At 44.0% G+C, this 14185-nt stretch overlaps 1 protein-coding gene across 1 annotated transcript in view; it reads right to left on the minus strand.

The window, feature by feature from the left end:
* The window catches only part of SMARCC1 (SWI/SNF related, matrix associated, actin dependent regulator of chromatin subfamily c member 1), a 147336-nt gene that overhangs the window by 2269 nt on the left and 130882 nt on the right, over positions 1–14185 (minus strand). Inside the window, exon 27 of the mRNA XM_045004886.1 lies at positions 1691–1867. Within this exon, the coding sequence (XP_044860821.1) occupies positions 1691–1867 (177 nt within the window). The remainder of the gene's footprint in view (positions 1–1690; positions 1868–14185) is intronic.

Consider the following 14185-nt stretch of genomic DNA (forward strand, 5'->3'; position numbering starts at 1 on the left):
AAATTATTTCACACTAGTCTGACACTGTAGTGAACTGCACTGGCTCCTGGAGATGGCCATGACCCCCAAGGGCTTTTCCATTCCACATTCTATGATTCACACTTTGAACGTGTGCTGTGCTTTTCATCCTCAAAGCACAGGACACACTCGCGTTCCTCTAGCGAGGTAGGGAAGTGCTATCCCTACTTTCTACAGAGTGGGTGATCGAGGCAGACAGGTTTAGCAGCTTGCTGAGATTATGGAGGGAGTTAATGTCAGACCTGGGTTTAGCACTTCACTGTTCCCATCTCTCAGTCCTGTGCTCAAGAGCATTAGATCAAGCCTCTTGTCTGTTTAAAACAGATGTAACAATACGCTTTACAAGCACAGCTCTGCACATACAGATTCAAGAAGTATATGTAGGTGCCAACACAGGCAGACATCTGCAGATGTGGCACAGTGGGGAGAGAAGAATGAAGGTAGGTACAAAGGCCGGGTTTCAGGCACAGTGATCAGAGCACAGGGAAACAGATGCTAATGGAATAAGACTGGGTTGTTCAGGAGAGGGAGAAAGTCAGGAATCAAGGCGAGGAAGAAGAGAATGGGGAAGTAAATTCAGCAGAGAGAGGACACTGTCAATGGTGGAGTTCCAGTAATATGGGAGAAGGAAAACAAAGGAAAGAAACAGCATAAGAAGGGGAGAAGAGACAAATCCAGGCAAAAGTAGCACTAGAACAAGACACTTCTGTTTACAGCAGTTACCATTAAAGAGACAGCATTTCCCTCGCACCCCTATCTGAGACAGCAGCATTTGATCTGTAACTTTGCTAACAGGTAATAGCAATAGTTTCAGGTACCACCGTATAGTGACTGCTCGTAAAAGGTTGACATTTTAGGAGCACTGCACAGGTATCATCATACTAGGTCAGGCCAGTGGCTCAGCCAGTCCCTTATCCCGTCAGTGCAAATGGACAGTAGCACATACTTTTAAAGAAAGTGCGAGGAGCCCCCGTACTAGACGAGCCTTCCTGCTTTGTTTTGGGGGGGGAGGGGCAGGAGGGTGAGGTGGGAGGGCTTGTGGGTATGCATAACTTCTGCGTCTCTTGCAGCTGTTTAAGTAACCTCCATGCAAAGTCTAAAGGCTTTTGGGCCAGATCTCTGGCTGGTGCAAGCCAGTGTACCATCAACCAATCAAGCCATCTGGATTTACACCAGTGGAGGAACTGGCCCATATGTCTTTGGTTTCTTTCTAACTAGCTTCCGCTTATTTAAAATCTTCCCCTTTTCTGAAGATGAAATTCACAGTGCTAGTTTTTGGTATGATGCTGCTGCACTTAATTATACTGTGGTCACTACTACTTAGTGATTTAGTCACAGTTATGTTTTGAACCCACTCCTGTGTGTGTTATTCTGGATTAAGCTGTGACTGGTTTTCATGGTGATCACAATGCCTCACAACCTTTACAAGTTAATCACAAAGGGGCAGTAACATGCTATGTTTTTTTTGGGGGGGGGGGGGGACAGACACTTTTAAATGTTCCAACACCCCTTTGACAGAGATTTTTGGCTGCTAAAAAGACAGATCTGATGGTTCCCACAGCACTCACAAAAAGGGTTTAAACTACAATCACTTTTCCAGTACTAACAAGACAAGCAATGGAAAAAAACTGTAGGTACATTCAGACAGAGCTAATTCTGAAAACCCACTTACACATGCCATTTGGAGCTGCTAGGGGAACACGAGGTCCAATTATGTTTCCTGGCATTGGTGGCATGCCAGATGGGGGAGGGCCACCGCTGGCTGGGTGGATGTTGGCTGACACAGATGGCATCATCCGGCCTGGCATGGCCTGCCCAGGTATCATTGAACCTGGCCCTGGCATCTGTCCTGCAGGGACATTAAAGAGAGATTGCAATGAAACACAATTAAAATACATAAGTGAACAGAAGAGGAAAAATGTGGCCTAATTGTTCTCTGAGCAGGAAGAGAAAAATCTCATGTGCCCAGATTCAACTCTGTGCTTCCACTCCAAATGCCATCTGCGATCATCCCAAAGGACAAGCTTCCCACCACTGAACAACACTCCTTTCAGGGGGAACTGCCGTGAGATCTTAATGTCGCTAAAACCTTATAACACAACAGGCAACTGGAGGAGGAGTTTATTCACAGTTGCCTCTAGAACGGGATGGAATCTGGGTAAAGAGGTGATTTTTAGTGGCCTTTGAAGATGCACTACAAACTGCACAGGGAGACCGAGGCTTCAAAATAGCAAAGTGCTCAGTAAAAAAGGGCAGGGACAAGGACTAATGGATTAATCGAATAGCAGAGCCGCAGTCACACAGCTATAAATGATACCAGAAATACCTGCACAATGTAAAATACATTTTGATTTCAGTACCAGGAAGGTTTCTTATAAACACCTCTGGGAGTGCAGCCCTCCTTGGTGGTTTAAGTTTCAGGAGCATCAAGAAACACTTAGAATTTTCAATGTCAAAACACCTATAACTCACCGACTGGATTTTAAAACCCCATTTGAAGAGAGAGAGTCCATAATCCATTACATTGACTTCTGCAGGATTCAGGGAACACACATTTTGTAGGTGCAGTACTTTAGTTAGGAAAGCAGCCACTAGCCATGGATTGTAGCTATTTACAACTGTAAGTAAGGATTATTTTACAATCCCAGACCCCAGGTAATTATGTAAAATAAACTGTCTGATTATAGAATCTCTTAAACATAGCCCCAACACCCACCTTCTTAAACAACCGAGCACATATATAAAACAGCATTAAGACCATGATGGAATTTAAAAGCCAGGGAAATTCTCAGGTCTGTATTTAGGACTGAAAGTCAGTAACTAGGCACAAAAATACATACGTCTATAATGCCTGCTGAAGTTCAGTTACTGGATGAGATGCTTAAATGAACTAACAGTTTTATTAGGATCTATTACTCATTTAGCATCCTTCAAACTTTATTCTTAAGACATTTATAATGTAATATAGACTTATAAAGAAAGTCAGCACCACGGACAGCATCACTGGAGATTTTCAGGCAACTGGACCCATTTGCAAGTCTGATAGCTCAGAGGAGCCAACTCCAAATAAATTACACACACTCTCACCTACACTATTGTTTGGGCTGTTCTGAACCCGGCCAAGGGGGAGGGGGGGGGGGCAGAAAAATGGGAGCCCCTGCGCCCTGACACCGCTCCCTGGCAGGAGCTCCGGGCAGGTGGAGTGAGGCAAGCCCCTGTGCCCCAACCCTGCTGCCCGACAGGTACGCCAGGCAGCATGCCATGGTCTGATTTCATCTGAGGAAGCTTCCTGCCAATCATATACTTGCCACTCTTCCTGAGCAGGTTGGGCTGATGGTATCTGCATGGACTGGAACACAGGCGTTCTTGAAGACAACAGCACTGTGGGAGGTTTGGTGCCAGGAAAACTTTCTACATGGTGCAGGTGCCTCCAATACCAGCAGGTTGTCAGTGTTAGTACCAGAGCAGCCGATAGAGAAAGTGCTGGGTTTGGCAGTATCTATGAATGCCTTCACGGATTCCTGAACATAGGGCCATGTGAGTAACTGAAGAGGGCTCTGCAGAACGTCTTTCCACGCCAACGGAGTCTCAGATGAAGGAAGCAAGCTGGGCTTTCTGGAACAGCAGAATTTGCACAGGTGGTTCCAAGGAGAACTCAGGTTCCAATAGAAGGTTCCTGATTGAAACTGGTGGTGAATACTGCTGCACAGAGTCAAGCAGCAGAGGCATAGACGACAGATTTGACTGGAGTCCTCAAATGAGAGTGGAAATACTCAACGGAAGTGGTATACAGACACCAGGGATGGATCTACAAAAGTCAGCCACGAAGCCTCCAGCTAAGGAGAGGTGTGTGGAAGCCAGTGTCAGGAAACATGGGTCACTGGTCGAGAATGAGAATGATGCCGCTTTTTCTCCTTTGACTCCCTCCACAAGTCAGAATGTTTTCTCTTCTTGGGCCGTGGAGCAGGGGTCACATAGATATCTGGAAGCGTGCATTTCGCTTACAGCGTTCACTGGCACTGATTCTAATGGCACCAAAGGTGTCTTTGGTGCAGACAGTAGAATCAATATCACTGTGGTATCAGTGCAGATTGTGAAGCTGGTGCCAGATGGGAAGCTCAGACACTGTAGGCATCGGGCTGAGGGAGGCGGACCATCAGCCCAACATTAAAGGAGGCAGAAGTGCTTAGGTGTGTTTCAGGTCACATGACAGAAGACCTCAAAGCACAGAAGTAGACTTCAAACCTCTTGCAGGAGTATCAGGACAAGCTGATTGGAGGCTTATTGAAGCCAAATACATTTGCAAACTGTTCTTGCTTGCCCAAGGAGTATAAGCATGGTGGACTGTTCACTGGGAAACGACATGCATTTCTCCCAGGCACATAAGGCACCGAACATGTGCATTTGTCTCTGGAAAGATGGCTGAACAGGTCACGTATCCTTTGACCCCTTACATGGTTCAGGACCAGACATGGTCTCAGGGTAACTGGAGGCCAACGGTCACAAATAACCTATTTTAAGAAAGAACGCTAACTAGCTTTGCATATACAGGAGAGGTAGATCCATCAGCTCGTGGCAATAGAACTAAGGTGGATGGGGAGTGTGCTTCCTTATATCAAGCCAATTACATTATTTTTGGGTGAGAGTGCTCCTAACACCACCCCAGAACACCTAGCTTTCCTACACAGTTTCCACAGCTCAGCACCAGAGGTGCTGAAGCCCATTAGTGGGAATGCACAGAAGTCCTTGAAGAAAAGAGGATTAAGTTAACATTATACCGTAATGACCAACTGCTCTAATAACCCTTCAACTCAATAAAAGCCTGAAATATTCCAATCATATGCCAATTTCCCTCATAACTGCAGCAAACAGATTTTAAAAAATCATAAGGAAAAAACAAAGGTGGGGGGGGGGGGGAAGACATTTACATAGAGGAGAGAAACATCTAAATCTATCCATGCACACACTGAGCACAGCCTCTGGTCAGTGGCCTGTAATGCAAGTCTGTGACATTTCCATTGTCACAAAAGAAAGAGCAGCAGCAGCCGACCAGAAAAGCTGTATGGATTTGAGAATCCTCTCCTCCCCCTTCAGCTCCCCATCAGCAAAATAGTTTTCACTATGGTGATTGTGAACAGGTGTACGTGGAAGACCATCGCAATGAACCCTTGCTTCTCCAGTCAAGGATCTAAAGTGCAAACTGGAGGTGGCAGACTTCCTGAAGACACTTGCCACAAGAGTCACTGAAGCCTTCCAAACCCCAGCACACATGTGGTGCGGTCCTTCACAGGTATGCCCTGTGTGGGCAAGTACAGTGCACACCATTTACAGCTGCAGATATCTGAAATCAGATTCCCCTCAAACAAGTTCAGCCAGAAGTTACCTAGCTTGGCTTGTTCCCTTCCCCTTGTAGCAAGCAGACAGCAAGAGCAAGGAAAAGAGTTACCCCTGTCAGATAACAGAGGATTTAAGCAGGCATACATGTCTGTTTTGGTCCAGGTCGCTCTTAGAGGTGAAGAACAGGCAACATGGGCATGGTAGGCAGTGTGAGAGAAAGCTACAACCAGCCTGGGGCTGAGGTTTAAAGTCATGGTAACCCATTAGCATTAGAAATAAATCAAAATTTCTAGGATCAGTATAGGCCCTATGTGGTGGCAGGGGGCTCCAGAATGAGAACATCCTCCAATCTTTCACCATCAAGAACCTACCTGCTTTTCCAGATCCTCTCCATACAAACACCAAAAACTGAAGAGTGCGGATTAACCCCCTAGGCAAAACTTCTGCTAGGGGTCACTGTGTATTAGTATTTAGCCTCTGGGAAATTTCAGCTTGTGGCTTTGAACAGGTGAATATGGCAGGAAGATGGGAAGCAATTGCCTCTTATTCCTTTCGCACAGACAAATTTAACAGCATAGAAGAGCACCATTGTACTTTCTCCCTATCCCTCAGCTACTAACTGTCACATGTGAAAATGCAGATCAGCCTTGCAGCAAAGCCCATTTGAAAACATGAAGGCACAAGATAAGCTGAGGTCAGTTGCTCAGCACCATGACTCAGGATTTTCCCCAGAACTGCAGGAGATGTGAGAGCTTATCTGGCGGGTATCAAGCTACTAAAATTCTGAGGCGAATCAGAGTAATACAGAATTTAGACAAGAAAAATCCTATTCTATTTAGCAATCTAGACAGGAGCACAGGCCATTAACCTGAACCACCCAAGGAAGGAAACTTCTAACCATGATATTTCCTTCAAAGCATTCTGCAACCAAATTTACACTCCTCTTTTCCATTTGGAAGACAGGATTAGAATTCAAAATGATCTTGACAAACTGGACCAATAGTCTGAAGTAAAGAGGATGAAATTCAATAAGGACAAATGCAAAGTACTACATTGAGGGAGGACTAATCAATTGCACAAATACAAAATGGGAAATGACTGCCTAGGAAGGAGTACTGCAGAAAAGGATCTGGGGGTTAGAGTGGATCACAAATTAAATATGAGCCAACAATGTAACACTTGCAAAAAAAACCCCAACATCATTCTGGGATGCATTAGCAGGAATGTTGTAAGCAAGACATGAGAAGTAATTCATCTGCTCTACTTAGCACTGATAAGGCCTCAGTTGGAGTACTATCCAGTTCTGAGATTGCACTACAGTACTTGTATTAGGTGAATTGAAAAATATTATTTCTTTTGTTTTTTAAAGTGCAAATATTTGTAATAAAAATATAAAGAAAGAACTGTACGCCTTGTATTCTGTGGTGTAAGTGAAATCAATATATTTGAAAAATGTAGAAAACATCCAAAAATATTTAAATAGTATTTTATTATTGTTTTAACAGTGCGATTAATTACACAGTTTTTTTAATCACACGATTAATTTTTTTAGTCGCTCTACAGCCCTAATTTATTCACATCACCAACACCACAACAGCTTGGGTTGATTGTTTTTGCTCTGGAGGGCCCCTGAACAGCCAGGGTTTGGCAGGTCAGGAGTGAGGTGCTTTGGGAAACCCGTGTGGCAGCCTGCTCACACTGGGTCTGGCTCAAGTTCGTGCTTGGTTATTTTTATGACCACTAAAATCTATCAAAAAAAATCATCAAGAGCTGGGTAACCACCACATCCAGGATTACATAGCCACTTTCTGATACAAGACCACACCTAAAAGGGGATAAGAGAGGACCTCACCAGAGAAGTGAAGAATAACGTCACTGAGGCTGGTGGAGCAAAGGCAGGAACCAACCTTGTGCTAAAGTAAGAAGTCACAGAGAGTGGGGGTAAATTGTGGAGTGCTTTGTTAGTATGGGCAAGCAGCTTATGTCTGATGGAACAAAGAAGGGGACCAAGTGGAGGGACTGAAATAGGAAATGACAGCGATGAACAGGAAGATTATTTTAACAGCAACATTTTGAATGGAGTGGAGGGATGTGAGATTGCAGGCAGTGAGGCAAGCATGAAGGAGATTACATTAGCCAAGGCACAAGCTGATCAGGGCTTGGCTAAGAGTTCTGACAGAAAAGAACATTAGGATCTTGGAGATACTGTGCAGGAAGAAACAGCAAAATTCAGACACTGCCCTGTGGGCCAAAAGAGAGAGCCTAGTAAAGATGAAAACAAGATGAACCCACGTGTATTGTATGGAAAAAGATGGGTATGGAAAGGAGAGACGCCCAGTTGGGGACCACCATTTGATGCAGAACAGACCCCACCCACCAAGGATATGGTCCTGCAAGGGGCACCGGGGCTCTTCCATCTTCTCCTGTCAGATTGTCTCAAGTAGTATCTCCCCCCACCCTTGAAGCATGAGAATCTTCAAGCCTAGGCTGGCTCTCTCCTTTCCTTCCCTTGCTTTGCGTAACAAGGCTTCTCTGTCCACATTATAGAACAACAAACATTACTTAAAACCCTTTGGGATAATTCATGCTACAGACAGCCATTCTAGGTAACCTACAGTAAAGCATAATATAGTTATAAAAACTGTATGGAAACTGTTTCAAATGAAGTTGTAAGCTTTAGCGTAGACAGGGGCTTCTTGGATGGATGGAAAAAATCAGAGCCCTTCAGAGTTGCAGTAAGGTATGGGTTTTATTGTTATATTAACAGCCGATTAAGACAATATTAAAGACAATTTAACCCAAAATTTTATATGTGGAAGCAAAGGCTTATTTTGTATCATGAGTTTATTTCCCGAGTCCTACTCTACACTGCTGTCCAGAAGACAACTATGTATCTAACTGTTAATTCTACAATTAGTTCCAGTGAATATTTTCCTTGCAAATTTAGAATGTTATATTGTATTGCAGTTTTCCTTAAAGCATCCATGAGATGGGGCTTTAACACTGCCCAGAGAAGTTCTGTGTATGTGTGTTTAAGGGCAAGACTAGCTTTTTATTTCTTAGCTTATTGCAGCAGAATGCATGCAATTTTATTTTAAAGGCAGCTAATGATACTTGCAAGAGATGATCTTATCCCATCTCCATTCTATCTCACACTAGGAGTTCATTCAACAAACAGTACCTAGCCAAACCTGGATTAAGCAATTGGGTTTACAGTTGTCAGCATGGCAAAATGAAATGTTGTTTCTACAGAGATAATATTCCTTTTCACTTAATGAGAAAGATACAACTTCAAAAAGACAGGCTAAAGCAGAAAATGTCAAAATGTGACCTACATAATAAAAGGAGAGAGCTTAAAAACAACAGATGTTTGAGAAGATAAAACAGAAAGATTCACTAAAATGAGATTCAGCTTGCTGAAAAATCCTTACGCGTTTACAGATATTTTCTAGTACGTGCTAAGGAAGTGTTACTCTTACTAGTACTGCATGACACACTTATTCATGTTCCAGTGAAACTGGTACATGAAGCCATCCTTAATAGACTACCCCAAGGTCTGTATTAGATGTCTCACCTCCATTAAAGCGGTCATTTGAAGGGCTATGGTGTTGGGTCCTAAGACAGGTTTCACTGTTTTTATTTTAAAGTGGGGGTGGGGGAAAAGAAGCAGAAAGTTTTGTAGTCTTCTAAACATTCACTTGCAAATTCTCTCTCATTAGCACACCCCTTAAACAAATGGCCAACTGCTAATGCAATCAGTGCTACGGGAGGGAGGATGCAACTCCTGGGGCCATGAGTTCTGAAAAGGGATGAAACACTGATTCTCCACTTCCAGGGGGGCCAACCTGAGCCTGAGAAGAAGCCAGAATTTACCAGTGTACATTGCCAAAGAGCCACAGTAATACATCAGTAGCCCCGCATCCGCTCCTCTGCCCCGGCTCCCAGCGCCTCCTGCCCACTGGCAACCCCAATGATCAGCGCCTCTCCCTCACTCCCCACCAGCTGTTTCATGGTGTGCAGAAGGCTCGGAGGGGGAGGGGAGGAGCGAGGGCACAGCAGGCTCAGGGAAGGGGGCGGGAAGGGATATAGTGGGGGCAGGGCCTGTGGCAGAGCCAGAGGTTGAGCAGTGAGCACCTCCTGGCACATTGGAAAGTTGGCACCTGTACCTCCAGCCCTGGAGCCACCCTTGCTCCACTTAGAAGTTTCTCTAGTGCTCTTTTGCTGAGCAGAAGATGATGATTCTGCATGAAATCATGCTCTCACCTGAGTGAATAAATCACTTTCAAGATGCTCATGACATTTCTGTTAGTCTGGTGAGAACAGGAAAATTCTTTCAGGGCGCTGTCTGCAGGCTTCACTGCAGGACAAATTTTGTAGTGTCACTAGACACGCCTCTTCTCTACTGTGAATGATTTTCAGAAGCAGAGTCAGAAACTCATATTGCTAACTAATCTTCAAGACACGTCCTTACTTTAGCGTGTCCTCCCCAACACACTGCCGCAGACAGAATTCTAGAGCCAAGAACTGTGAATAAATAACCACAATAACTCATTTAGCATCAAATCTCCAGGGAAGCAGTTTCTGCTTCACTTGCATATTGTATTTCTGTCACTTCCCTCTAGCACAATTCATTCACTGTAGACTATATAGGCACCAGCTTGAACGCCAAAGCGCACTGTTCTGGGGCTTTCCTGGTCCTGTCAGACTGGACCCCTAGCAGCTGGAGGCTCACCACTGCTTTCCTATAACATTTCACATACATGGTAAGAGTCTTTTGCAAGAAGTGACAAGCTGCTTACCCATCTACGTGAATGAGGACAATCGCTACCCAGGGCTGCACTGGCTACCTTAAAATATGTATGCATCTTAAATAATATATATGTGTATGGGGTTAGGAAGTGCTTAAACTCACTGGAGAGGCTTTGATGACATCAAAAAGCCAGGACAAGTGAAGCAGTTAAATCATATAATAACCTCAGTGGAATTGTTGTCCCTTGGCTGACTGTTATTTGCTATTCTACATAATACTTTTGCATGGTGAGGCTTTCACAGGTGGGATGATGCAGCTACCACCTTGTTAGTGGAAAGAACCCAAGCGTTCTACTTGCAAGGGGTTCAATGGTTATTTATAGTGCAATAGAGATGCATGGGCACAAAAATTTCCCTTTCCTACTGCAGTGTTAACAGCCTTTGTTCACGTCGCACTCCCCCTTAGTATCCAGCTGGGGTTGGGAAAGCTAATAATCCAACCAGGGGACCACATTCGGAGCTGAATCATGGTTATGTGCCACTTGGGGCACGTTGTACATACGCTAAGACCACCAGGCAGTATTAAAGCCACAGTAAAGGAACTTTAAAGCCAGGCTTTAAGTAGAATTAATGCTGGTCATTCTGTCAAAAAGGAATCATACCAAGCAATCAAGAATACACAGAATATAGTCCCCTGCCAGGCTTCACGTGACTATAAAGAGTTACAGTTTTAACACAAATTAACAAGTCCATAATTACACAATTATCTATCAGGTTGCAACTGGGAGAATTCTGCAAAGCATTTCCCACCAATATCAGTTTACACTCCTTCTGTGACCCTAGAAAAATGAGTTTAGTGGCAGGAGCGTTCAATAGAATACAGTAATTTAAGTGAACATTGGAGAATATTAGCAAGAAAATTATGAATCCAAAAGTCTGAACATTTGCAGAGGAAAAATGACTTGGACTTACAATAAGCCAGTGCGGAAAATGAAACATACGGTGTGACTAATGTGGACACAGTTAAAAACAGCTCAAATTCTGAATTTTGGACACTCACTATGAAATGCTTGCAAACATGCTACTGACAAGAACTAACAACAAAATTATTCATGGAATAATTTCAACCTCCACATCACAGAAAACTGGTTCTGGATGATGTGTGAACATACAAGGCAAAATTTTAACAGCTGATAATACAATTATTCACCTCGATGTTGTGGCATATTTTTAGTGAATTTAATACTAAGAGGTGAAAACCATGGAGACCCTTTTATCCACAGCAAGGGGGGGGGGGCTGCATTTTCACCGTGGGGAGCTCATCAAAACAGTCTCTGAATGGGCAGGAAGGCAGTCTGTGAAAATTGCACAGACCAGATCCTCTTCCACTGGAAGATATTTTCCCTTGGATGTAGCTTGTTCACCCTCTTTTACCGATGGATCTCGCTGGTGGCTGTCAGAAGGCTCAAACATAGCTGGTGGAAAGCATGTTCACTGGCTTGAGATCATAATGGAAAACAGAGTTCCTGCCATCTTCTGAGAAGCTAGAGCCAGTGGAGGAGAATCTGGAATGATTCTTAGACTTTTTTTGTGCTTTTCTTTTGCCGGGAACATATTTGCTTCCAGCAGGAGATTGCTTCCTCTTCCTAGATGGTGTCTACCGTTTGGGATTTAGGGCTGGATTTTCACAAACAGCTAGGTACCTAACGCCCATTCATTTCAATGCAAGCTAGATGCCTATCTGCATCTTCAGAAATGTAGATACCTTTGAAAATCTGACCCTTAGCTCACAAGGAGGGTTTTGAGCCCCTCTGCCCCTTGTCTCTCCAATATGTAATTAGAGAGGAAACAAAGGGGATCATCCCTGAGGGAACCCAGAGCCTGCTTTTGGAGAGAAAGGAGAGCCAGAAAAAAAATATCAAACGACTCCAAGATCCCTTTGAAAAAGAGTGTGTGTGTGGGGGAGGGGGAAAAGAAATCAGAGCTTTTCCCCTTTGAGGAGGACTGGGCTGGGACTTGAAAAGGACTTCCCTGTCAAAGAATTCCCCAATCAATGAAGACAATGAAGACTTGTGACAGTGTCTCCAAGCAGTTTCTGAAGGGGGGAGAGGGGAAGAAATGACAAATTCCAACAAGCCATCCAGATTCTAAGCCAGCGGTCGGCAACCTTTCAGAAGTGCTGTGCTGAGTCTTCATTTATTCACTCTAATTTAAGGTTCCGCATGCCAGTAATACATTTTAACGTTTTTAGAAGGTCTCTTTCTATAAGTCTATAATATATAACTAAACTATTGTTGTATGTAAAGTAAATAAGGTTTTTAAAATGTTTAAGAAGCTTCATTTAAAATTAAAATGCAGAGCCCCCCGGATTGGTGGCCGGGACCTGGGCAGTGTGAGTGCCACTGCAAATCAGCTCACGTGTCGCCTTCGGCATACGTGCCATAGGTTGCCTACCCCTGTTCTAAGCCCTTTCTCCCTAGCAACAGAAGCATCTGCAGGCTGCGCCACTGGAACATTTGCAGCAGAGTTCCTCTTCTGAAGCTTCTAAGAGGTTCTCCTTAAAAATACAGCACCACTTGGCCTTTTTTCTGCTTCAACAAACAGAGGGGAGAAACCTGGCACTTGATCCCATTTTAGGAATGAAGCCTAGGAAAAAATTGTTCCCTAGAAGGAAGATGGGGAGAGTTGATGGGAGAAGAATACTGCTCACTGCTGCACCAACACTTGTTTGCAAGAGATGGGATGATGATAGAGGTGGAAGAGCTGACCTACCTTGCTCTGCTTGCATGGCTAAAAGAGGCTTCATGGCCAAATATGTAGAATCCTGAAAATCTGTGTCTATTTGCTTTATAGTCGCAGACAGCTGGTTGTGGTATTTGCAGGAAAAGAGTTGCAGATGAACTGTCTCAGACTGGGGGAGAGGTCAGGATCTAGAACCTGCCATTCCTTTGATATTTTGATTTAAGGATTGTTGAAAATGGAGCTCCTGAAGGAGGATGGAACACTATACCTTTTCCTCTCCAAGCCTCTGGAAAAGAACCCATTTATGTGATAGGAAGCCCCTGTAAATGCGTGTAAAAGAAAGATACAGGTTAAGTGCCAGCAGCATGCTCAGTCCTTCACTAACATAAGGAGACATACCTCCTGCCCCATGCGGATTTCCATCCAGTACAGACACGCAGTACACCATGCTGATGGTAGAATCTGGTAGAAGTGTTTGCTAAGGCTTTGTGGAAGAAGGTTTGAGACATTTAGTGGATGAGGACAGAGGACATAAGGTGCTTAACTCTCCTCTTCCTTTTTCCTCTCAATCACTGTATCATTCTTTTTCTAACTGCTCTCCGGTGCAGAAAGGAAACCAGGCTACTAAGTGGTGCATTGTGGCAGCTGCTTTCTCAGGTTAGGAAAGGGGACTAACGAGACGCTGTGAAATGGAAAAGCTTTAGTGGATGTCCCTTTTTCAGCCCCATGTCCATGCAACCTACCAGATGAGCCTGGATCAAAAACTGCAGAGGCTTCCTTTCCCCAGCTTGATGCAGATAGAATCTGGATCCATTATGCAATGAGCCACAATAACAAATGCTGTAATTAGGCTCTGGGAAATGTAAAGCATCCTAGGAGCAGCAATACACAGTCAAAAGGAACTGAGGCCTTGTGGGTAATTTTGCATTACCCTGGGAGCTCCACCGAGGCAGGTTAGTGAGAAAAGGATCCCCACTCTAGCTTCAGGGGCTATCATCCTACTTTCTCTCAGCATCTGAGCTTGTTGTAAGCCAGGGTTATTTTTTCCTTCTGTTAATAAATGTTTTACAGACTTCAATCATCTTGCTTGGAATCATCTCTTCATCCCCTATCCCAGTCACTTGGGGGACACTCCAAGTATCATTTTGTTCATGGTCTAATGGATTGTAAGTTACTACTTTTTATTCTTTACTAAGAGAAAGAGCGCAGCCAAAAGTGAAGCCTGTTTAATAATGCAGTTGGGAAACAGAGTAAAGTCCACACAGTTAAAGCATACAAACTTCACAAACTTCTCAGGCAATCATACAGTCAACTGAGGAGTTGCATATGGGATAGCTGT

This window comes from Mauremys mutica, chromosome 2 (genome assembly GCF_020497125.1).
Source record: "Mauremys mutica isolate MM-2020 ecotype Southern chromosome 2, ASM2049712v1, whole genome shotgun sequence".
NCBI lineage: Eukaryota > Metazoa > Chordata > Testudines > Geoemydidae > Mauremys > Mauremys mutica.